General features: G+C 41.7%; 2 protein-coding genes and 1 long non-coding RNA gene across 17 annotated transcripts in view; 1 reads left to right on the forward strand and 2 right to left on the reverse strand.

The window, feature by feature from the left end:
- The window catches only part of ECT2L (epithelial cell transforming 2 like), a 33,139-nt gene extending 9,630 nt beyond the window's left edge, over nucleotides 1-23,509 (forward strand). For 4 of the 7 annotated variants that reach the window (XM_088666214.1, XM_088666215.1, XM_088666219.1 and 1 more), the window contains 12 exons: nucleotides 2,717-2,809; nucleotides 3,919-4,104; nucleotides 5,250-5,353; nucleotides 6,132-6,254; nucleotides 11,948-12,162; nucleotides 14,613-14,760; nucleotides 15,818-15,891; nucleotides 16,444-16,600; nucleotides 17,435-17,500; nucleotides 17,927-18,015; nucleotides 18,702-18,874; nucleotides 20,306-23,509. In XM_088666214.1, coding sequence (XP_088522340.1) covers nucleotides 2,717-2,809; nucleotides 3,919-4,104; nucleotides 5,250-5,353; nucleotides 6,132-6,254; nucleotides 11,948-12,162; nucleotides 14,613-14,760; nucleotides 15,818-15,891; nucleotides 16,444-16,600; nucleotides 17,435-17,500; nucleotides 17,927-18,015; nucleotides 18,702-18,874; nucleotides 20,306-20,445 — 1,568 coding nt within the window. In that variant the 3' untranslated portion in view covers nucleotides 20,446-23,509. Of the gene's footprint in view, nucleotides 1-2,716; nucleotides 2,810-3,918; nucleotides 4,105-5,249; nucleotides 5,354-6,131; nucleotides 6,255-11,947; nucleotides 12,163-14,612; nucleotides 14,761-15,817; nucleotides 15,892-16,443; nucleotides 16,601-17,434; nucleotides 17,501-17,926; nucleotides 18,016-18,701; nucleotides 18,978-20,305 lie in introns of those variants that run through there. The other 3 variants (XM_088666217.1, XM_088666216.1, XM_088666218.1) reach the window with 3 other exon arrangements.
- On the reverse strand, nucleotides 13,915-18,942 carry LOC148686267 (uncharacterized). The gene is made up of 3 exons (XR_015948980.1): nucleotides 18,814-18,942; nucleotides 16,324-16,556; nucleotides 13,915-14,570 (listed from the first exon to the last, which is right to left on the reverse strand). It is a non-coding gene; the product is annotated as an uncharacterized LOC148686267 (long non-coding RNA).
- Nucleotides 21,454-24,783, reverse strand: part of REPS1 (RALBP1 associated Eps domain containing 1) — a 40,993-nt gene continuing 37,663 nt past the window's right edge. For all 9 annotated transcript variants that reach the window (XM_060272723.2, XM_060272722.2, XM_088666224.1 and 6 more), the window contains 2 exons: nucleotides 23,238-23,343; nucleotides 21,454-22,722 (listed from right to left, as the gene is read on the reverse strand). In XM_060272723.2, the coding sequence (XP_060128706.2) occupies nucleotides 22,654-22,722; nucleotides 23,238-23,343 (175 nt within the window). In that variant the 3' untranslated portion in view covers nucleotides 21,454-22,653. The remainder of the gene's footprint in view (nucleotides 22,723-23,237; nucleotides 23,344-24,783) is intronic.

The following is a 24,783-nucleotide window of genomic DNA, read 5'->3' on the forward strand; positions in this document are numbered from 1 at the left end:
TATTGAGGAAGCTGCCACCTCATGTAAACACTCATCTACTCCCAGTTTCCTGTCTGTATCTGAGATACCAGGATCTCAATTGGTGAATCTAGAGTTGCATACCGGTAGAGCTGTTTTAGCAGGCTTACGTGCCTAGTAGTTTCTGGGATGAGAATGTTAACTTGCATTAAATAATTATAGAATCTCCTCCTCCTTCAAATGCAGTCTACAAATTTTAGGTGATTTGGGAAAAACAAGTATGTTCGCAATCACTTAAGCCTGCTCATGCTGTCAGGACATTCTCAGTGTACCAGTGTAATAACAATAACAATAATAATAATAATAATTTATTATTTATACCCCGCCCATCTGGCTGGGTTTCCCCAGCCACTCTCGGCGGCTTCCAGCAGAAAAATAAAACACAGTAATCTATTAAACATTAAAAGCCTCCCTGAACAGGGCTGCCTTCAGATGTCTTCTAAAAGTCTGGTAGTTGTTTTCCTCTTTGACATCTGTTGGGAGGGCGTTCCACAGGGCAGGCGCCACCACCGAGAAGGCCCTCTGCCTAGTTCCCTGTAACTTGGCTTCTCGCAACGAGGGAACCGCCAGAAGGCCCTCGGTGCTGGACATTCTCCAGGCAGAATGATAGAGGTGGAGACGCTCCTTCAGGTGTAACACTGAATTTGCAGTTAATGGCTACTGAATTCAACCCTCGGCATTTATGTGGTGATCTGAAGCATTGTCTTTCTTCTCCCTCTTGGGATTTCTAAAAGCAACTTTCCCTGATGGAGAATTTGCTTATAACTTATGGGGTGAAAGACAAACCCCCCAAGTGTCCCTATTTTCCAGGGGCAGTCTTGGATTTATAGAAGCCATCCCAGTTTCTGATTTCATCCTGGAATGTCCCACTTTTCCTTAAAGGTAAAGGTACCCCTGACCGTTAGGTCCAGTCGCGGACGACTCTGGGGTTGTGGTGCTCATCTCACGTTATTGGCCGAGGGAGCCGGCTTCCAGCTTCCAAGTCATGTGGCCAGCATGACTAAGCCGCTTCTGGCGAACCAGAGCAGCACAACTATTTTCATCGGATAAATGTGGGAGGGTATGGAGTTTTCAGACCCCTGAGCCATCTGCCTGTATAGGCAGGTTTCTTGATGTTTAATGTTTTATTATGTTTTCAAATATGTTGGAAGCCACCCAGAGTGGCTGGGGTAACCCAGTCAGATGGGCGGGGTATAAATACTAAAAATATTATTATGGAAGAGGACATCCCTGTTTTCATCAGAGAAAGATGGGAAAGAGCCTTTATTGTCCACTCAGATGTGGTGGTTTTGTTCTGAAACAAGGGGAAGGAGATGATCAGTAAGAGCTGTTCGACAGTGGAACTTGCTGCCAAGGAGTGTGGTGGAGTCTCCTTCTTTGGAGGTCTTTAAGCGGAGGTTTGACGACCATATGCCAGGAATGCTTTGATGGTGTTTCCTGCTTGGCAGGGCATTGGACTGGATGACCCTTGTGGTCTCTTACAACTCTATGATTCTATGATCCACTGACCATTTACAATGGCCCGTCCCATTCTCTGACATCCATATAATTATACTCATTTAGCGGCCACAGCATTATTTGTTCCCACGACATGGAGCAGGAGCAAGAACTGTGTGTAGGATTAATTGGCAGTTAAAATGCCTGAAGTATTTGTTGGTTACAACTCAGAAAGTTTGACAATGGGTGAGAATCTAGTCATTGGCTGGCCTCAATGCAGGCTGATACTTTCCCAGCTTGTGTAATGGAATAACCTAGACGGGAGTGGCAGGAAGCTCCTGGCCACTATGACGCAAACTGATATACTTGGGTGTGTTACTGGTGTGTCAACTCCTAAGCTGGGCACGACTTTGAAATAGCATCCCAAGGTCCCTTAAATGTATCCCCCAGTGGGGAGTGGGGCAGCAACCCAGTTCTCCATTTTACTTGAAGAAATAATGTCCTGAATATAATAGCAGAAGTGTTAGAGGATTGGTAGTTAAGAAAACTGTAAATGGTCAAAGAGTAATCTATCTTGCCTCACTTCTTCAACTAGGCAATGTAGCTATATTGGAGTACGTTTTAGCAACCAACTTCTTGGCTACTGATAAATAGGTAGAGATTTTAACAAAGTTTAGATGTTCGTGGCCACTGAACTAGTAAAAACCTATAATGTTTTATATATTGGGTGGTGTATAATTGCCAAGGAAGGTTAGATCAAGTCATTCTCTGTCTGGATGGCTAACATGTTTCATTCTGGCAAGCTACTAGTGCATTCAAAGTGCAAGCTGTGACTTTTTTTTTTATAAAAAAATTGTTTTATGCCGTTTTATATAATCTGTGGGTTGGAAGCAGACTTTGCTTCCACTGGCAGATGAAGGAGGTGACTTTTGTTGATTTCCCCATGCTCTCTGCAGCAATCATTGACATCTCCTGCATTGTTGAGGGATGGGAGATTGTGCTGTGAGTTGTGGGGCTGGGATAGAAGCGCTCGTGAAAATAGTCTCCCTTTTCTGACATAGGGATGGCTGAAATAGAAAAGAAGCTTTAAGTGGACAGGAGGTTTTCTGTCTGCAGAAGGTGAAGTCTAGATCCAACTCTTCATTGTTAAATATATTGAAGTTTACTGTTGTAAACCACCCTGGAGTGCTGGTTGGAGCTAAAAGGCAGTTTCAAAATGTTTGAATATTACGTGACCAATATGAAATATATACTTTTCCAGAGGCAGGAATGGAGGTCCTTTCCCAGCTGTCTCATCTAACTGGACTGTTTTTCCGAACTCCTGCAGGAATAGCAACCGGATCGTATCAACACAGTAAGTGAAAAATACTGTACATACGCAGTAGCTGATTTCAATGCATATTTTAGATATGTTAGGGCCAATCCTATCCCCCCTCTGGTCACTTGGCCACAAGCAGAGGCTGTAGCAGAAATGCTGGCATTCCATCACAAGCGAGGATGGATGAACTTTTAAATGCATTTGTAATCTCCACCGCCACAGATTCTTGCAAGGAGCAATGTTGCCTGGGTTTTAGGAGGGTGGGGCCACTGAGAGCTTGCACATTGTGGGTAAATCACAATAAGGCATAGCAGGGCTACGGTAAATGCACCTAGGGTCTGACTTGGCAGAAGGTAAATTCATATATATTTAGCCTATGGTTGTAAATACTCACCACCACCTCTCTCTTACATGATATCAGGGACACACACACACACACACACACACACACACACACACACACACTTAAAGGAGGACATTAAAATTCCTTGTCAAGTAATGGCATTTCAAAAATAACTTGTGTGTGTAAAGCATACATTGTATTATAATAAAAATGCTGCATATAAAAGCAATGGCTGCGTATCTCTCCCATCTATTGATAAAACTCTGTTTAGACAGTTGGCCAAGTACTGTATTTATAGTGGTGAGTATCTCAACAGCTGATTTAGTGGGGACTGGAGAGAAGAGACATTGAGCCACCATCTTAATGTATATGCAGCATTGGTGTGATTTTGAAACACATTTAGCAGCTGTTTATTTTCTTAAATATGTTGGATAAATACACTGTGCTCTCAAAAAGCAGACATATTGGCTAATCTATTCCTCTAAGTCGAGATAGCCAATGTGGTGCCCTCCAGATTTTTCTGGACTCCAGCTTCCACCATCCCAGTGGCTATGCTGACTGGAGCCAATGTGGGTTGGAGTCTTGACAACATCTGGATGGCACCATGCCAGCTGCCCCTGCTCTAGTTTGTACAAATCTGTGGGATTTAAAAGTCCAGTTGAGCATCATTAACACAGCTGGTTTTTATCTTACAATACTGAGGCTAATTGTGTTCTCATTATACTCCCTGCTAGTGAAAAAAATATGAAATCTGTGGCAGAGTAACCCAAAGAATGGGGAATAACTTGCTGTGTTGTTATAGTTCTGAGTGAGTGGTTGGGAAACCAGAAAGAGACTCCTCCTCCCCCATCCATCTACTTCACTGAAGCAAAACTGCAATTGTGGCTAAGATTCACAGAATTGCTGGAAGATGCACTGAAGGCCGTCAGGAAAAACCTGAGACCCTATTTTTGTGATTTGCAGAAGAACGTGACTGGCAAGATACTTGGTAACTTCTCTCTGTTTCCTTCAAAATAACTTTAAAATTAGAACTGTTAGAATTATTGCAAAGGGTTATGCCATGGATCTGAAATTCAGCATTTTTATGAGACTGTTGAGGATCACTTCCAGTTCCATGATATATGTATGGCTCAATTCTTATTTGATGTTCTGTTCTCAAGTCCAGAGTTCAAGTCCCAATCATGAACAATGAACTTGTATTTGTAGTTAGCCTAAATCACGGTTAGCCTGGATGATCTGTTTTCCTCTGTTCGGAGGAAACTTGTTTCTGTGTGCACTGCTTATAAGTGAGATGCTTAAGCCTAAAATGCATCTTATATGTTTGGCTGCAATTTCCACTCAAGAGAATAGAAAAAACCCTTTTGTTCAAAGATACTAATCCACATATGCTGACTCGGGTTTTGTTTTTACCAAAATACAGGATCATATAATCAGGTGGAGTCAGTAAGGCGGCCAAAATGTTTAGGTTTCTTGTTACCTTGCTTGCATTCCTAAATATGCTCAAATTGGTCAAATGGATTAATGAGAAATTATGAGAGATGTCCCTCCTTAGCAGCAGGATTTAGTGTAGTCTGTTTGACGACGAAAGCAATGCAGTGTTTTTCCTCTGCTGCATAAAGACACATGGCTTATTTGCTGAAGTAAGTTTTTATATTTACCGTGTCATTGACCCCTGCTTGTATGTAGAGCTGCATAGCAGCATAATTTGCCTGAATACACTGGATGTTCCTCAAGTTTGTGGAATTTAAGTCTTCTATGTAGTCATATTCATTCCTTGGGTACTAAGGTGAAAGTTAATCAATTTCGCCTAAGAAAGGTTAGTACCACTTCATGGTGGGATCTACCAGCAATTAGGTCATGTGGAAAGCTCTGGCTAGCATATGATCAGCTGCAACACCAATGCCATAATGCATTTGAGGAGCGAGCTGATGCCTTGGAACTGATGATTAGCCAGAGCAATTGTGTCGGCCTTGCTGTCAGTTGCATGCTACACCTCATCAGATAATCTAGTTTGCTGTGGATCCCCCTTTGCTGTCCAAAATAAATACAGTAGATGAAATAAAATTGACTCCATCTTTAATGGCAAGTCTGTTGCATTTTAAAAATGACTAATGTGTAACTATTTATGTGCAGGTCAAATTATGTTTGATGCTGTGAGCTGGTCAGATGTTCAAGAAAAGCAAAGAATAGCCGAGGTTTTGGTTGAAGGATTAGTTGAACTCTCAAGAGGAAACGATGTAAGCTAAGCTTATTCTATTTAAGTATAATGGTTATGCCTTCAGTTTTGATTTTTGAAGCGTGCTTAAAATCTGTTCCCATTCCAGAGGCTATTGTGCTGTATTTAAGCCAATTTAATGGACTGTAACATTGGTGAGAGCAGAGAATATTCTTATTGTAAAGACCCTAACTGGCAGGCTCATGGATAAGAGTTCTCCTCTTTTTAGAAACAAAATAAAAAAATTCCTTCCAGTAGCACCTGAGAGACCAACTAAATTTGTTATTGGTATGAGCTTTTGTTTGCAATGCATGCACACTTCTTCAGATACGGAAAAAAGTTTTAAAAAGTTTTATTTGCTGTGCCGAAACCTGGCCTTCAGTTTCTCAAAACTTTTATTCACCTGCAGAAGCGAGTTTCAATTTTCTGCTTCTTTCTTGAGACACTTTAGACTTTCTCTAAAATTTTGTGGGGCGTGGGGTTGAACTTATTGTTGAGAGATGGCTGTGGGTGTCTGTTTTTCCTTCCCATTTTGGGGCACTCAGCCTGTGCTTCCTGAACTGAAAAAGCCTCTTGACTATTAACTGAAGCGCAGGAGGCTGCTTTATCAGACCAGGCCATGAAATATTGTTGTTGTGCAGCCTCCATTTATTGCTATGGGACTGTGCAGATCTAATTTAATTTAAAAGTGATATACGGACTACAGTATATCTTATTAGCTGATACGGCCATTGACTGTCTATGCTCGGGAAAGGGGTGGTGTGCATACTGCCATACAGAAACCTTTTGTGATTTCTTAGGAAAACCCTTTTGAATTTCTATCACGCTTCCTGATGAGGAAATATAATAAAAAGGAAGAACTCAAAAGCCAGGTTCTGACAACTGAAAGCAATCCAGAAGCAAGCCTTGGTGTGTCCGTTAAGGTACAAAAAAGCCACTTGTTAGCTTTGGGCAACTTCCATAGTTCTTCTAGTATTTCCTTGTTTTGTTTTGGAACACTATTCTTGGACAGGATTGAACAGCTTGCTCTAAGATAAGTGAAGCAATGCATATAAAGTAGTTTGCAGTGGTGTTCATAGTGTTTTTTCTATGTTTTCTTTTAATATATTTTATTAACTCCCTCCTATCTCACGACTGGGAGAAAGACATGTGTATAATTTTATATTTTTAAAAAAGTGTTCCCACTTAGGTTCTGTGCTCTAATTGGTAACGTGATGATGAGTGATGTATATACACTTTTGAATACAGAAACTTACAGCCACTATGGCTGCTGTTTAGCTGATGATGAAGCCTGTTTCTATAGCTATAAAGCAAGTGTATTTCTGAATCTGTTTGAGAATAGCTTATATTCTCAGAATCAATCTTCGTAGCAGCATAAGATGATTTGTGAGTCAGGAAGTTCAGGTGATTAGCTGTGGGCGGAGCTAGTCAGAGCTTGGAGTGCAGCGACTGAGGAAGGAGCAGAAGGGCTGCTGCCTCTTGGATTTGGGTGACTGTCCAGGCTTGTGTGGGTGTTTGTTTCTGGCTGTGACCTTGTTTGTTTCTGGCTGTGACCTTTCACCTAGAAGTGTGAGTCAGGAAGTTCAGGTGATTAGCTGTGGGCGGAGCTAGTCAGAGCTTGGAGAGCAGCGACTGAGGAAGGAGCAGAAGGTGAGCTGAGCTTGGGAGACACTCTGTAGGTTTTGTGGTTTTGTCTTTTGGGGCTGTGTGTGAGTAAGTTTGTGTGCTTATTTGTTTTCTTACTTGTTTGTGTGCTTGTGCTGGTTTTCTAGGGCTGCTGCCTCTTGGATTTGGGTGACTGTCCAGGCTTGTGTGGGTGTTTGTTTCTGGCTGTGACCTTGTTTGTTTCTGGCTGTGACCTTTCACCTAGAAGTGTGAGTCAGGAAGTTCAGGTGATTAGCTGTGGGCGGAGCTAGTCAGAGCTTGGAGTGCAGTTTGACCCATCTTTTTGACCTAGGGCGGCAAGTCTCATACGTTTGTTAGGGGGGACCTAGGCCTCTTCCTCTTTCCCCCTTGACCTCAAGGTTTTCAAGATGGAGGTGGAGGGAACAACCATTGTCACCTGCAATTCCTGTGCAATGTTTGTTTTCTTGCCAAAGGATGTGGGTAGCTACACCTGCAACAATTGCAAGTTGGTTGCCCTACTAGAAAACAAGGTTGCCCTTCTGGAAGAGAAGGTGCAGCAGCTTCAGGGGCGTGTATCTACGCTCCAGAGAATTAAAGAGCTGGAGCTTTTCTTGGATGCAGCAGAGCACACTGTCTGCACCAAGGAGGAGACAGGGGATCTCCCTGAGGAGGAGGTCAGTTCCCCAACACAGCAGCCAGATGTATGGAGGAACGTGACTCATAGAAGTAGAAGGCCCAGGGATCGCTCTGAGTGCTTAGAATTACACAACCGTTTTGAAGTGCTCATGGAAGACGAGGAACAGACTCCACCTGAGGATCTCTCCCTCATCACAGTTGATGAGGAATATGAAGACGAGCAACCAAGTCAGTCCTCTGGAAATATGCAGGTAACCTTGGAAGGGACAGCACATAGAAGAATCCCAACCAAGCCTATGAAGAGGCGTGTAGTGGTGATTGGGGATTCCCTACTGAGGGGTACAGAAGCAGTGATCTGTGGGCCTGACAAGATGTCTCGAGAGGTGTGCTGTCTACCTGGGGCCAAGATCAAAGATGTAACAGAACGGCTGCAAGGAATCATAAAACCCACCGACAAATACCCCTTCCTTTTGGTGCATGTGGGAACCAATGACACTGCAAGCCATAGCTTACAGAAGATCAAAAATGATTATGAGGCTCTGGGCAGGAAGTTGAAGCAATTAGATGCACAAATTGTCATCTCTTCTGTCCTCCCAGTTGAACGACATGGCCCAGGGAGAGAGGGAAAAATAGGGGAAGTGAACAACTGGCTTCGCAAATGGTGCAAACAGGAACGGTTTGGATTCCTAGATCACGGTCTGCAGTTTCTTGAAGATGGACTTCTGGCAAGTGATGGACTGCACCTCACAAAAGTTGGGAGGAATGTTTTTGCCACAAAACTCAAAAACCTCATCAGGAGGGCTTTAAACTGACTTATGTGGGGGAGGGAGACAGTGGTCCTGAAGGTAGGAGTCTATCAAATGCTGAAGATGATCATCCAAATGTCAAGGACCAAATGGAGCAAGCAGCATGCAGACCTAGTGGTGGGACGAAAATATCCTTAAATAAGAGACATGGGGGAATGATCAACGGTCTTCAATGTCTGTATACTAATGCACAGAGCATGGGAAATAAACAAGATGAACTTGAGCTCTTGGTACAGCAAACTAAATATGACATAATAGGCATCACTGAAACCTGGTGGGATGAGTCTCATGACTGGAATGTAGTAATAGAGGGATACAATCTATTTAAGAGAAATAGACCAAACAGGAAAGGAGGAGGAGTAGCTTTATATGTTAGGGATATGTATACCTGTGAAGAGATCCAGGATTTAAAACTTCAAAGCCAAATTGAGAGTATCTGGGTCAAAATTAAGGGAGAGAAAAACAACAGTGATCTCATTGTGGGAGTTTACTATAGATCCCCAAGCCAAACTGAGGACACAGATGATGCCTTCCTGGAACAGATGGCCAAGCATTCCAAAGGAAGTGAGATAGTAGTAATGGGGGATTTCAACTATCCTGATATTTGTTGGATGTCAAACTCAGCCAAGAGCATAAGGTCGAACAGATTCCTCACTGGCCTTGCAGACAACTTCATTGTCCAGAAAGTGGGAGAAGCAACAAGAGGATCAGCCATTTTAGATCTGGTCCTAACCAATAGTGATGACTTGGTTAGTGGGGTAGAAGTGGCAGGATCATTAGGTGGGAGTGACCATGCTCTTCTGGAGTTTATTATCCAGCGGAAAGGAGCAACCAAGCATACTAAGGTCCAAATTCTAGACTTTAAGAAAGCCGACTTCAGAAAACTTAGGGAAACGCTGGGTGAAATCCCATGGACAGTAATACTAAAAGGGAAGGGAGTTCATGATGGTTGGGAGTTTGTTAAAAGGGAGATATTAAAAGCACAACTTCAGGCAATACCAATGAGACGGAAACATGGAAGGTGCCTAAAGAAGCCAGGCTGGCTATCTAAAGAACTTTTGACTGAGTTAAGATTTAAAAGGGATATGTACAAAAAATGGAAAAGGGGGGAAATCTCCAGAGAGGAATTCAAACATATAGCCAGCACGTGTAGAGACAAAGTCAGAAAAGCTAAAGCACAGAATGAACTCAGGCTCGCCAGAGAGGTTAAAAGCAACAAAAAGGGCTTTTATGGGTATGTCCGTAGCAAAAGGAAAAACAAGGAAACAGTGGGGTCACTCAGAGGAGAAGATGGTGAAATGCAAACAGGGGACAGAGAAAGGGCAGAACTCCTCAATGCCTTCTTTGCCTCAGTCTTCTCCAAGAAAGAAAACAACACCCGACCTGAAGAATATGGAGCAGATGATTCAGCAGGGGAAACACAGCCCAGAATAAGTAAGGAGGTAGTACAAGAATACTTGGCTAGTTTAGATGTATTCAAGTCTCCAGGGCCAGATGAACTACATCCAAGAGTATTAAAAGAACTGGCAGAGGTGATTTCAGAACCACTGGCAATAATCTTTGAAAATTCCTGGAGAACAGGCGAAGTTCCAGCAGACTGGAGGAGGGCAAATGTTGTCCCTATTTTCAAAAAGGGGAAAAGAGAGGACCCAAACAATTACCGCCCAGTCAGCCTGACATCAATACCAGGAAAGATTCTAGAGCAGATCATTAAGCAAACAGTCTGTGAGCACCTAGAAAGAAACTCTGTGATCACTAAAAGTCAGCATGGGTTCCTGAAAAATAAGTCATGTCAGACTAATCTGATCTCATTTTTTGACAGAATTACAAGCCTGGTAGATGAAGGGAACGCTGTGGATGTAGCCTATCTTGATTTCAGCAAGGCCTTTGACAAGGTGCCCCATGATATTCTTGTAAAGAAGCTGGTAAAATGTGGGCTAGACAATGCTACCATTCAGTGGATTTGTAGCTGGATTACTGACCGAACCCAAAGGGTGCTCATCAATGGCTCCTCCTCATCCTGGAGAGTAGTGACTAGTGGGGTGCCACAGGGTTCTGTCTTGGGCCCAGTCTTGTTCAACATCTTTATCAATGACTTGGATGATGGGCTTGAGGGAATCCTGAGCAAGTTTGCAGATGACACCAAGTTGGGAGGGGTGGCTAACACCCCAGAGGACAGGATCACACTTCAGAATGACCTTAACAGATTAGACAACTGGGCCAAAGCAAACAAGATGAATTTTAACAAGGAGAAATGTAAAGTACTACACTTGGGCAAAAAAAATGAAAGGCACAAATACAGGATGGGAGACACCTGGCTTGAGAGCAGTACATGTGAAAAGGATCTAGGAGTTTTGGTTGACCACAAACTTGACATGAGTCAGCAGTGTGATGCAGCAGCTAAAAAAGCCAATGCAATTCTGGGCTGCATCAATAGGAGTATAGCATCTAGATCAAGGGAAGTAATAGTACCACTGTATTCTGCTCTGGTCAGACCTCACCTGGAGTATTGTGTCCAGTTCTGGGCACCACAGTTCAAGAAGGATACTGATAAGCTGGAACGTGTCCAGAAGAGGGCAACCAAAATGGTCAAAGGCCTGGAAACGATGCCTTATGAGGAACGGCTTAGGGAGCTGGGTATGTTTAGCCTGGAGAAGAGAAGGTTAAGGGGTGATATGATAACCATGTTCAAATATATAAAAGGATGTCATATAAAGGAGGGAGAAAGGTTGTTTTCTGCTGCTCCAGAGAAGCGGACACGGAGCAACGGATTCAAACTACAAGAAAGAAAATTCCACCTAAACATTAGGAAGAACTTCCTGACAGTAAGAGCTGTTCGGCAGTGGAATTTGCTGCCAAGGAGTGTGGTGGAGTCTCCTTCTTTGGAGGTCTTTAAGCAGAGGCTTGACAGCCATCTGTCAGGAATGCTTTGATGGTGTTTCCTGCTTGGCAGGGGGTTGGACTGGATGGCCCTTGTGGTCTCTTCCAACTCTATGATTCTATGATTCTATGATTCTATGATTCTATGATTCTATGATTTAATGATATTATCTGTGAGAACAAAGTAACAGCAGAGTCATATACATACATAAATGGAAAGCCTGGACTTTGAAGTCATCTTATTTTACTTATTTGTATTGTATTTACTGTTTTTAATTAGGTTTTGTAATTTTGGATTATGCGGAATGCTTTATCTGAGTGGATGTAGCAACCGAATAATTCCGTTGTTCCCGCAAGGGGACAATGACAATAAAGATATATTATCTTATTACTCAGAAGTAAGCCGCATCGAGTTCATGGGGCTTGTTTCCAGGTGAATAGGTATAGCGCTAGACTAAGGTGGTTTTCAGGTAACACAAACCTGTATGGTCTTCCTTTCTGCTTGCTTATTTAGATATTTAGCTTACCTTAATAACAAACTGGGATCCCTTAGAAAATTGTAATCAAAACTTTTAAATATACCCAGATCATATCCCAGCTACTTAAACAAAACAAAACCCCTTTAAAAAGTGTTACTGGTTTGTTTCTAATGTATCTTGGGCTTTCAGACCAGCAAACTTGATAAAGAGACAGCAGAGAAGCGCAAAAGCTTTGCCAGAGAACTTCTCTTAAGTGAGAGGAACTATGTGAACATGCTGGAAATTGTACGAGATGTTTATGTGAAACCGCTAAAGGCAGCGCTGGCCTCGCATCGAGCCATCCTAAGCTATGCCAATGTTCAGACCATCTTCTCTGATATCTTGAACATCCTACAACTGAATAGGTAAGTTTCACTGATTGTTCTGAAGCACATTTAGATTCTTAAAAAAAATAATCCCAACACTTAAGGCCTGAATTTTAAACAAAGTAGATGTGCTTGGGATTTGGGATGCAGTATTTCTGAAATTATTAGACATGGATCATTTAATATACCTATGACCAGACATACTTGTAGACACATTTAGCAGAATTTCATCATTATCAACAAGAGAAAAGCAGCCGTGGGAGGTGGTATCTGAAGAAGTGTGCATGCACACGAAAGCTCATGCCTATGACAAACTTAGTTGGTCTCTAAGGTGCTACTGGAAGGATTTTTTTTTTGTTTCGACTACATCAGACCAACACGGCTACCTACCTGTAACTAGTACTACAGGAACTAATGTTATTTAGCTAAAAACAAGACTGGGGTCATCATAAGCCTTGCAAATCTGAAACTATACTTGATGTTCTGATAAAGTTGACCGTCTTTACTTGGACTTCGGTATTTTAGCTGGTGTGCAAACTACTCATTCCACATGCCTATTTTCAACTTTGAATTTTTGTCTGTGGTTATTACTATTATTATGTCTGTTTTGTATACATTATAAAATGAAATAGTAATTAAAAACTTTATTCCTCCCCCCCAAAGCCAAGACTGGCCTCTTCAGATGATTATAGAATTGTAGATTTGGAAGGGACCCTGAGGATCATCTAATCCAACCTTCTGCATTGCAGGAATATGCAGTTGTCCCACATGGCAGTGGTTTTCAACCAGTGTGCTGTAGCACCCTGGGGTGCCTTGAAGGATGGTCAGGAGTGCTGCGAGCAACACTGGCCTCTGTCCCTCTTTCTTTCCTTCCCTTCCCTCCCTCCTCTAATGCCCTCTCGCGTCTCTGCCTCCCAAAGCCTTGGACAGCTGTTTGTTGCAGCAGCCCTGGCTACAAGCTCCCCAGGCGAATGATGCCTCCAGGGCTGGCCAGGGGGTGCTTCCCAGGCCCCTGTGGGGCAGTGTGAGAAGACAGGGGAAGTGGGTCAGAGACCAGGGACAGCAGCAACAGCTGCTGCCAGAGGACTCCCAAGGAGAGGGGAGAGGAGGCTGAGGGAACACTCCACAAGAGAGGGTGTTTGAAAAAGGGTGAGAGGCTGCCAGCTCTGCAGGCAAGGGGTGACATAATTGGGCTGCTGAGCCCCATAGGGGTGCTGCAGAAAGAATGTAGTTGGTCAAGGGAGCCGTGGACTCAAAAAGGTTGAAAACCTTTGACAGCAACCTTAGCATTATCAGCACCACTCCTTAACCAACTGATGATGTTGATAGATTCCAACTTCCATCAGCATTGCCAGTGGTCAGGGATGGTGGTAATCAAGGGTGCCAGCTCCTGGGGGCTGAGGCACTGTGCCCCCCCTCAATGTTCAGAGGGGCCCCCGTGTAATGTCAGGAAATTGTGTCTGGTCCCCTCAATCCTCCAGAGCCTCTGGTGGTAACTGTACTCCAGCCACATCTGGAGATGGAAGCCACCTTTGGGTCTGTAGGTTGGACATGGCTGTAGGCATAAGACATTATGAGAACATTGCTAAGATAGTATGAGAACAACCTCACGTGTCCCTGTTGTACTGGCATCTCCTTGATTGTGCTTGCCGTGGCCCAGTGGAAAATTGCACCCTTAAAGACAAGTTTCTATTGGCCAGGACTCAGTTTATACATATGTAACTTATTGCCTAGAGGCGCCTGCCTGGAACATTTAATGACTTAACAAATGGGCTGGTTAGGCAAGTTATCAAATGTGTTGCAGGTTTATAGGAGGACGTGTGTTTATTACAGCTGATTTAATGCAGAAGGCTCCCCAAAAATCAAACACAGAACTGTACACAGAAATATGATCAGAAGTGACTAAATGGTGCCACTGCATGTGACAGTATTGATGTAACCGAGGGAGTAAGGAACCTTATGCTTTCCAGGTCTTTCTTGCTGGATTCTAATTTTCATTAAACCCAGGCAGGGTATGATGAGACTTTAGGCCAACAAGGTCTGATTGTAAGCACTTGGGATGTCAGGGAGCAATCCTACACACATACCTGGGGCAACACACCATTTAAAACATTGGAATGAATGCTTAAGTATACATGCATAGGATTGAACTTTTAGAAGGGCTTCGTAGCTTGTGAAGTGGTGATGTAAATCCTATTCATTCACCTTGATCCCCATATTTCTGATTGTCTGCTGAAATTCTTCTCAATGCTTGGGGGTGGAAGATGTTATGGATGGCCAGCTTACAACAGAACATACCTATATAGTAAGTTATTCATGCTGGATGCCTAGGGTGGACCAGACAACAGCATAACTTCACAGTAACTTTGCTGCCTTGATATTTACGTCGCTCGGCTTGCAGGAAAACATGTTGTCATCATCACTATCTGTTGGAACTTGCCTGGAACCTGATAGGAAGAGAGAAACACCCTTCTGTCTGTTTCACACAGGTGGTTTTCAGATGAGTTAACACAAAGACTTAATGAATGGAACCCAGCCCAAAAATTAGGAGACCTGTTCATTCAATTTTGCCAGCAACTTCAAACATACACAAACTTCTTCAACAATTATGCAGTGATTCTGAAAACTATAGACAAGGTAAGAACACACCAAACTCCCATGACTCTAAGTCAGACACTCCTCCTACTGTAACATCTATTTTTTAAAACTCCCATGCTCACATATCTCCCTTTCCAAAGCAGCATCCAACAAATAGTAACTAAATATCTTTGGGAAAGTATATTTATGCTATATTCTGTTAAAAGAAAAAAGTAAAGCTGAGATCTGTAAGCAAGTAATCGGTTATAAGAATGTTTGATTATTAGAAATTAATGAGAACTGAATTTTGAGTAATTCTTGTTTTATTGTGATTTTAGTTCTTCTTTTATATTAATTGGTATATTTTCCATCATTAAAAATTAGCTACAATAAGGAAAATAATAAAGTTACCTTATGCAAACTGGATTACATGTTTGTATTTGTTTCACTGCTTTCTGCCCACCATGCCCTTTAGATAGTCTTAACATGATGCAATTTCCTTGATGATCCTAGGCCGTGTTCTTCCTCTGTATGTTACAATGGGGTTGGGAATACTGGAGTGCAATAGCCCAGTAATCTGTGCACAAAGCATGTAATTTGGAAGTTCCCTTCCCACTCAGCCTTGCCAATCTGGCATCTCAGAGCCCTATCTTCCTGAGGATTTGTGTCACAACAGTTCAAGGTGCATCATGGGAAAGGGCTTCGCCAGTCTCAACTTTCAGTATTGACAGGGAAACTAAGTGTTGTATCCAACTACATTCTAACTTGCCTAAGTTAGGCTTGTCCATTCATCTCAGTGGGTCTACGCTGTGTAAAACTAACATTGACTAAACCTCAAAGCACAAGTGGTGTCTGCGGCTTCACAGCCTTACAAAAATGTCTTTGGGCTGTCCATATTTACTAAGCAGCTACTTGCCAGTAGTGCTGAAAGCAGATGCTGACATCACTGAGAGTCGGAGTCTAAGGTTCAAGTCTGCCTCAGTGCTGGTGGCAAAGGACAAGGTGTGCCACGGCAGCCCACAGAACTGGGTTATGGAAATGCTGATGTTTGCTCCTTATTTGGTCCATGGTTTGGGGATCACATCACACTGATGGCGAAAACCTTTTGCTTTCACAGTGCAGGGAGACTATTCCAGTATTCCGTGCCTTTCTGAAGAGACATGACAAGACTGTTGCTACTACTATGAGAAGGTAAAGTCTTGTGGGTTAAAACAGGAAGGAGGACACTGCCAAAGCATGGGTGTTTTGTATATGCTAGAGGCAAAAATGGGCAGAGCACCATATTTTACCTTTGTGCAGTAGGCTAGTTACTATGTACAAACTTGTCTCTATTCTCCATCTAGACAAGCAAAGAAGCATTATCTGAGTTCAAAGGTACATTCCAGCCAGGCAAAGCCATTGAGGGTGTGAAGCAGGGTGTGAGGGATGTGGCCTGAGGAGAGTTTAGAGTGCCCGATAGGGAGGGCTGGAGGGCTGCCTTTTACCCCTTGGGCCTGAGGGTTCCACGCCACCCATTTCTTCAACATACCTCTCCCTTCAAAAAGAGTGTAACCTCATCGAAAACAGGCAAACTGCCCACTTCCTGGACTTGTGAACCTCCTAACCACAGAACCTATGTCTTACCTGCTACACTAGGCCCTTCAGATATGGCTTGACATGCCTTTGTTGGTCTTGGGGCATGCAATGCAATTCTGCTACTTTTCTAATTAAAGCATGGATTAAGTGCATCTATGTAACACGTAGCCTCCAAGAATTTCTGTTGTGCCCATCGAAGCGGATTGGAGAGTACATCCTGCTCCTGTATGCTCTGAGGCTCCACACTCCTCCAGAACACACTGACCGTGAAGAGCTGACTCCTGCAATTAAGCAAATGAAGCAGTTCAAGGATTACTTAGATCAGGTTTGTCTACTCCATTTGTTTTAGCATTACGATCTTGCAGGGATCACTAAGACACTCAGTAGCAAGCGCTCTCATGGGAGAGCCGTGATTGGGGAGAGCCAACACAATTCAAGTTTCGATTATGGATTATTATTATTATTATTATTATTATTATTCCACCCCTTATCCAAATATCAGCAGTTCACAACATAAAAATACAAAATGAGAACACAAAATACATAATAAAACAAGAACCAAAACAAAGCAATAACCCCCTTTCACAAACACATTTAAAAGGCCATAGAATTCAGCCAAAGGCCTGGTTATAGAAATTTTTTTCATCTGGCACCGAAAGGTATGTAATGAAGGCAGCAGGCATAGATGGGGAACTTGTGGCTCCTCCAGATGCTGCTGGGTGTTGGGAGTCTTGAGGACATAAGTTTCCTCTCTCCACCTTAAATGTTGCAAACAGGAAGATAGGATATTTCGGAGGTTTTTCATCCTGCCCTCCCTCCCAGGGAGGCTCAGGGCAGCAAACACCAAAATTGCAAATAATACAATTAAAAACATCCATATACCCTCACAACTAATTACTTCAAGGTTGCCAGGAAAAGCATCTTTCAGCCATCAAATGCCTGAGTAAACATTTATTTTTTTTAAAAAAGTTCCTCCAGAAAGTTAATGATGAGTAAGACAAGACAAATCTCACCAGAGTGGGCATTTTGGAAATGGGTAACTACCTATGGGAGCGCCCTTGAAGGGTGTTTGGATAAGAGCATTACATATGAGATCTCTACTTTCATCCTGATCCTTGAGAAGCTAACTCAGCTTATGTTTACCATACAAAATTTCTAGCTAAAACTGAACGTTGGCAGAGATGATCAGATATTAACTACACAAAGACACATCCAAGGATGTCCTGTAAGTACTTTGTATAGACAAACGAAGTGTGATATAGAGGAAATGCATGTGTTTGTGTGATACAGGCAGAATAATTTGCCATGGTTGTGCTCATGAATAACAAAGTTAAATTAGTAGTTTCCCTAAAAATGAAGCACAAGATAAGTATTAAAGAACACACAGCTATAGCACAGTGAACTCAAATGCATTTGGAAAGAGCTGATTCTAAGAGGTAGAATATGCTGCATAGGCAATTCTTGTCTGTGAAACTGTGTCTTCGTGGATACAAAGCATGCCATTGGGGTAAAGGGAGATGTCCAACCTTCCTCCTGATGTTTAACAGTTAGAAGTGTGTGATTTAACATACATCAGCAACCGAGGAAAACTAAACAAAAATAATCAAACTTTATCCAAATATTTTAAAAACTTTTCATGTTTAATCCACAGAAGTTACTGAAAGCCAATAGGTATCTAATTGCGATGCAAGATGTAGCCCAGCTAAACTGCTGCTCCGAGAGAGTCCATATGCCGTTCAGGTAAATAAGACAGATAAAATAATAGGAGGGGAGAGGAAGCAAAATGAAGGATGTGTTTAAATGACTGGTTGCTAAATCTGTTTTGCAGGGTTTATTATTTGTAGCTGAGGACTGTTATGTTTATGAATTGCTTGCACATGAATTCTTCAGTTAGTAAAGGACAACCTACCACTTAGATGCATTGATTTCTTTCCTTTCTTTGCACAGAATTGGGTGAACTCTTTCCTCAGAAATGAACTCACCGGCAATCAAGTCTAAGTTTTTGGGTGGGACAGGACAGTCTGTGGTTAATGCCTCCTAATTACCTCTGGGTATTGCTTTAATTGTATCAGTAGCCCAGAGATCTTTCCTTCTAACAGAAAAAAAATATTTTTTATTAGCCACTGGTTCATTGATTGATCCCCTAAGAAAGAGCCATGCACCTACCTTAGACTAAATCACACCTACATTACTTTCAGGAATGTGTTGTGGTACAAGTCCTAATGCTTAAGAGTGAAAAATTAGCTTGAGACTAAAATAAGCACACTGAATTAAGAGTTACACATCAACAAGTACAGGGTTACTGATTTTTTTCTATTTTTTCCGTTAAATGTTCTCAAAAGTGTAATATACTACTGATTTAGATCTGTTTTAGTTTCTCTGAAGTCTAACATGGAAGACTAATCCTTTGTCTTCAATTTTGGCAGGCTGTATGAGCACACCAGGGATCTTAGCCTCTTCCTTTTCAACGATATACTTGTTATCTCACAGCGCAGCATCTCTTACAAGCCATTTGAACGTATCCCACATGTTACTCACCAGTTCTTGGCAGTGGTAACACTTCATCAGCTCTTGGTGGAAGATATTCCAGATTCCAAATGTGAGTTTTCCCCTACCCTAAAATGATATAAACATGGCACAAAATCTGTCAGGATATTTTAAAAAAATGTATTTCCAATTAAAATTGTAATATTTTAACAAAATGACTCCTCATACCAAATACTTAGCTAGCATTGCAGGGTCACCTGGATATTCTTGTGCTTCTGTTAAAATTAAAACCAGTTGCAATAGTTAGGGAAATAGAGGTTAATGTGAATCAAGTACAAGTGCAGATGAGATGATACTTTTTCTGCCAAAGCTGATTGACTAACAGCAGATGAATTCTGCAATAGGAGCTTGTGTTAATGACAGTTGCCCTTAGAAACCCATCCTAGTTTTCTGCAGAGCTTCTGGAGAAGGGGGGGGGGGAATATCATATGCTTCCTGGAGATCCACAGAAGCTCCAGAATTCCTTTGCTGGAAAGTCTCCATTATGGTCTTAAGGCTTTCCAAGTGCTTGCTTACTTTAAAACAAAGAAAATAAATACCTAAGAATGTTGCATGGTGAGGTCCACAATCCGAATGCATGTTTAGGAAAGATACCTGCTCGGTATCCTTAGATCCAAGGGGAAAGAACTATTATACCAGCAAGTATAGACAACAACCTTTCTGAATGCCTTGAAACCAGCAATTATCTGTGGAAGCTGCTGCTCCAGGGGAAACATCTCAAAACTCTGTGCAAGGACAGGATATTGCCATTCTAACGGATGCTGAGCTGCCCCAGTAATCCCTGTATTTAAAGGACAGAAGGGGCTAGCAAAATGATTAGGGGCTTAATTTTTTCTTAATAAGTGAACAGACCCTGGCTATTGGCTCACTGGTACAGCTGGTCTGGGATTTGGTGTTGGCTCCTCCTGCAGGAGGAAGTTTGCATGGCTCTGCCTGTGGACTGTAGTATTCCAAAGGTGCCCTGTGCCCTCCAGGAGGAATTACCCTTCCGTCAGAAGAACTCAGGGCAATGCAAGAGTACAAACTGTGTTAACACAGACAACAATGCCTGTCAGAAATAACAGAGAATGCTGTAAATCTCCATATTATTCACTGCAGTGAAAATATGCATTTGCTGGTCAAAGAATGATTCACTTTGAAAAATGAAAAACAAACCACTTTCCATGTTGTGACAAAAACTATGCACAGACTTCCCTTTCTCAGTATCTGCATGCAGACTAAAACCAGGGATGAGGAAAAGTGCAATACTAATTGAGTAGTGGGATAAGAAAGGTGTTACTGAATGGCAACAAGGCCTGCTTTACAGGTCACCATTTCTGTAGGGAATGCAATGCATGGAACACCGTAAATGGGTCAAGCTTTCACCACTGCACATATTGCTACATGATCTCCTGTCTTGGCTTGAAAACTGATCCTCATTTATAATCTTTAAGAAATCAGATTATTATTATTATTATTATTATTATTATTATTATTATTACAGATATCAAGAATGCTTTTCTTCTGCAAAGTCCCAGGTTTCAAATGATTTGTTCTACGGAGGACCATGACAAGTTTATATGGCTTTCTGCACTGCAAAGGGCAATTATCTGCAATATTGAAGATAATGTAAATTGTTCTTAAAATTTCCCAGCTTTACTTACTACCTCACCTTCCTGCCGCTTGTAACTGTCATGCAGCTCCCAAAAGAAAAAGGTAACTGTTTAGTGTCTACAACAGACATGGGGAAATCAGGCTGACCAAGGGCCTCATTTGGCCAGTGAGGCTGTTTCCCTGACACTTCATCATCTCATGGGTGATGTCTGGTGAGGGCCAAATGGACACACAATCTGGAGCCTTAATAGTGCACTCCTGATTGCACCTTGGTAAGGGAAGCTTGCTGAGAGCAAGCCAGCTGGGATTGGTTATGCTACTGAGTTTCCCCCATTGTGAATTTTGTAGATAGTAGTGCATCAGTAAAAAAACAGAGCTGACAGGTGATGACTTCAAAGTTGCTGGGATCAGCTGTGTAGTTGCCCCTTGCAGAAAGTGGAGCTTGAAGTCAGCACTGATCCATGACTGGTGGAAACTTCAAACCCTGTTTAGGCTTGAATATTCCTCTGCAGCATACGGGAAGCCAGAGATCCAGATGGCTAGACCTAGTTCCCTGTCCCAGTGTACATTTGCTGTGACTTAGTATTTCTTCTTGCTGTACAGTAGATAGAAATTGTTAGTGTGTTGTTAGATATCTATTAATGCATGCAGTTACAAACCTTTATTCTTTCTGACTCTTTGCTTTGAGTCTCTTTCCTGCTTTGACACATACCATGAATTTTTTTATTTTGTTTGACTTTTCTCTAATGTTTGATTTAGGGTGATAAATCTCCCATAGCACATGAGTGGACTTCCCTTTCTATGCAGCTCCATATGCCACCAAAATCTACTCTTGGGGGGGGAGGGGAGGAATCCTGTTGTGTGAGTGTTAAGTTTGTTCTGCTGGCTGGACAAGCCAACTGGCCAACATGGTGGCCAAAGTAGTCTTAGCGTTATGGTTTCTTCACAACCAAATACTCAGTGCAAAATCCTATTTGCAGGCTCATGAAAAGCAACGTAATTCGGTGTGTTAAACCAAACTAAAAGGATTCACCCAAGTTAAAATATTGTGCTGTTTTATTGGTGTAAAAATCACACAATTGCTAGTTCTGATTCTGCTGAGATACATCCATGCAGTTTAACATCTATGATCCCACAGCCAGAATAAGCCATTAAATAGAATATCTGCTGTTAGTCAGCATTAATGCGAATTTACATATGAGATCAAAAGGTGTGTATTATACAATATACAACAAATCCTAATACAGTACATCAACCTGAATAGCAGGATACACTCAGGAAACTGTGTTAATGAAGCTTGTCTGCAAGCCAGAAGAATAAGGCTTGGAGAGATGAAGCAAACCTTTTGAGGAACAAAAAATAGTTTTCAGGGACTGGGGCTGGGAAAGAAGAGTTGAGGTACTGACACATTTATTGACCATAGTGTGTTACAGTAAAGTCTGTTGGATGTGCCAGTTAATAAAAGGGTAAATGTGCAAAGCATGCAACTACGGGTGGTGTTCAGGAAATGTGCATGGCGGAGAGATCAACACCCAATCCTTTCACAGAAGGGATGCACTTACGTGCATGCTGAAAAATTACAGTCATGAATGGAAACAGTGAAACAAATGTCAAGCTGTGGCCACGTACAAAGTACATAAAGAGGAAAAGACAACCAAATGCATTTGGTATGGCAAGGTAGTATGAAAACAAAAAAGGGTATTTGTGGCACTTGGAAGGCGCAAAATGAATCAAAATGGCTGCCTGAAATGTCAAGATGGATTGCAAAGTGTGACTCGGGAAAGGAAAAACGGATGACCACAGCTGGTTAACCTTCTCTTACACAATCAAAAGAAAGTTGTGTAAAAGCATGTGCTTCTGTGTTTAAAAAGTAGATATCTGGGATGTTTTTTTAGTCATGATCTTTGACATGAAATATAGAAAATTCATAAGGTAATCAAGTTCAGTTTGGGATCTAGGCCACTGAAGCTGTACAAACTTCGCTCCAAATTAAAAATGTGTCCTCCCAACAAAATGGGAAGGTTGGCAGTGCCAATATATAGAACATTCAAGGAAACAATTATTCCATTCTTTGTATTAAAATTATAAAAGTTACTTAAATACAACTGTGGACAGAGGACAAAACAATCACAAAAAAATGTTAAGAGTGCACTGAGCTGAACATATGGGTCTTTAATTAGGCCTTTTACCCAATTTCCCCTTTCAGAGTTAATTAATTCACAGTTAATGGCAATTGGCTTATAAGTGAGAGAAGGGTCGAAGCTGCTCCAGTTGAACTTCCAGCGAAATTCTCTCTTCAAGAACATCCTACAAAGGAAAGATTTGCCATTTATATACAACAGATGAGATACCACGATGAACAAACTTACATTTAGTTGCAATGGTTACATTAATCTTTACTATAGGCTAACACAAATGTTTGTAATACGTTAAAACTCTATTACATTCTCAATACTATGTAATAATTTTATATAGCTAGCCTTGGAGAATTCTTCTAAATCTAAATCAACTTATTTTCTGCTGTTTTTAAGGGAAGAAGTGTGCACATGTGTCGGGGGTGGGGGTGGGGGAGAAGACTAAAACAGCAGACACTTGGCTCATATCAGCAACCAATACAAAAACCCTGCCTTTGCTTCATGAAGGAAGCTGCAGAATCACCAAAAGATTGGGTTGGGGTGTGATCAGAAACATGGCCTATGTTGAAAGCTGAGATAAAAGGTTTTTTACTTTGGAAAAGGTGAAGATTACTGCCTTCAAAAGATAATCAACCAAAAGATCTGGTGCAGAAAAAAGGTGTTTAATTTTTTAAAAATGTCATTTACCTTTAATTGCTGCTGTAATTCACTATTCAGTCTGGCCAAAACGGTGTTGGTCTCTTTATTGCGTCTGATTGATGCCTGAATAGCCTTCTTGTCCTTTCCCACCGATCTGAAGAGATAGTTCATGAAACAACTTTCAGAAAGTGCTTATTATTTGTAGAAAATGGCTCAAGAAAGTTGTTCTGAAATCAGTTAATTACTGTACTCAATGCCTTAGTTTCTTTAATGTATTGTTTAGCTGGATGTCAATTAATAAAAATGTGAATTCTGGCATCCTTTCCTGTCAGTGGCTACAGTCTACAACAGAGCTACAACAAACGTTGCATGAACCTAGTGACACTTCCCAGGTTTTCCCTTGCATTGCATCTCAGAACTCCCTTTGAAGTTTCCTTGTGTTTCAAAGCTATTTGAAACTAAGACAGTGCATATAAAGACTATGCTTTTATGCAGGTCCATGGCTTTCTTTACTAGCTTAGAATCAATTAGCATGTTTCCTGCACCGCAGGTTGAACTGAATTCAGCTGTCTTGCAAATTCAAGCTTGTATCCAGAATGGTACATTTCTTTCTGCCAAGCAACCCAGGCCCCACAAAAAGTGCTAGTACTCAATCTGTGTGCAATGCATAATCATCTATTTAGTTTGCATAATATTCTACTTTATTTCTGAGCCAAAACAGCCATGCACACAAAAGGGGTGTCACCAGATTCAGAGGAAGCTTTGAATATTTTGGAGGAGGTCAGTAATATACGCCTCCTACATTTTGCAGAGCTGTGCTGAGATGCTAGGTTTACAATAGCCCTTCACATGTAGTCCAATGTTAATACTGCAGGTCAAAGATGTAGCTGAGGCTGGCTTAAACTCCAAGTCAAAAATGCACCACACTTCTCATGATATAGCAAATTCCCATTACTTAAATTACACCCTTAGAATACCTCCCAGGTCAAATCAAATACTCACTGCATACAGAAACCTCAGCCTTCACTGATTGCATACAATTTAGTTGGACTTTTAAGCTTTCAAGAACTAAAACATTTTTTCACTCGATGCTTTCATGTTTTTCATTCCCATCAGCCATAGGCTCAGGAATCATACACATACCAGGGGTACATTGCAACTTTTTGCTGCATTGTAGCCGCTGGTTTCTTCTATTTCTAAAACGCAAGGCTTCTGAATATTTTTAGCATGGACTGGTTATGAAGCAAAAAGGGAAAAGAGAAGAAAATGGTGACTAGCCTGGGATTAGAACAATAAATAGCAGCCTTTGGGAAGGGAGAGGGAGCTTTATAACGAATTAAATCCGAAGCCCTTGGTCAGCAAAGTAGCCTGACTAGCCCCCCTCGGGTCTCTGATGAACACTGCAGAATGCTAAATTCCCTTGTTTAGTGAAAACCCATGAAATTGTCAAGTGCATGCAGCCATGTTTATAACAAGAGTGTGACAGACTGAACTGTACACCTAATATGGAAATTAGATTCTTGATGCAGTTTTAATAAATACAGAGAAAGACATTTCTTGCAGATTGTAACATAATGCAAAATGCTGTGCATCA

The sequence above is a fragment of the Zootoca vivipara genome, chromosome 3, assembly GCF_965207765.1.
Source record: "Zootoca vivipara chromosome 3, rZooViv2.hap1.1, whole genome shotgun sequence".
Classification (NCBI taxonomy): Eukaryota; Metazoa; Chordata; class Lepidosauria; order Squamata; family Lacertidae; genus Zootoca; species Zootoca vivipara.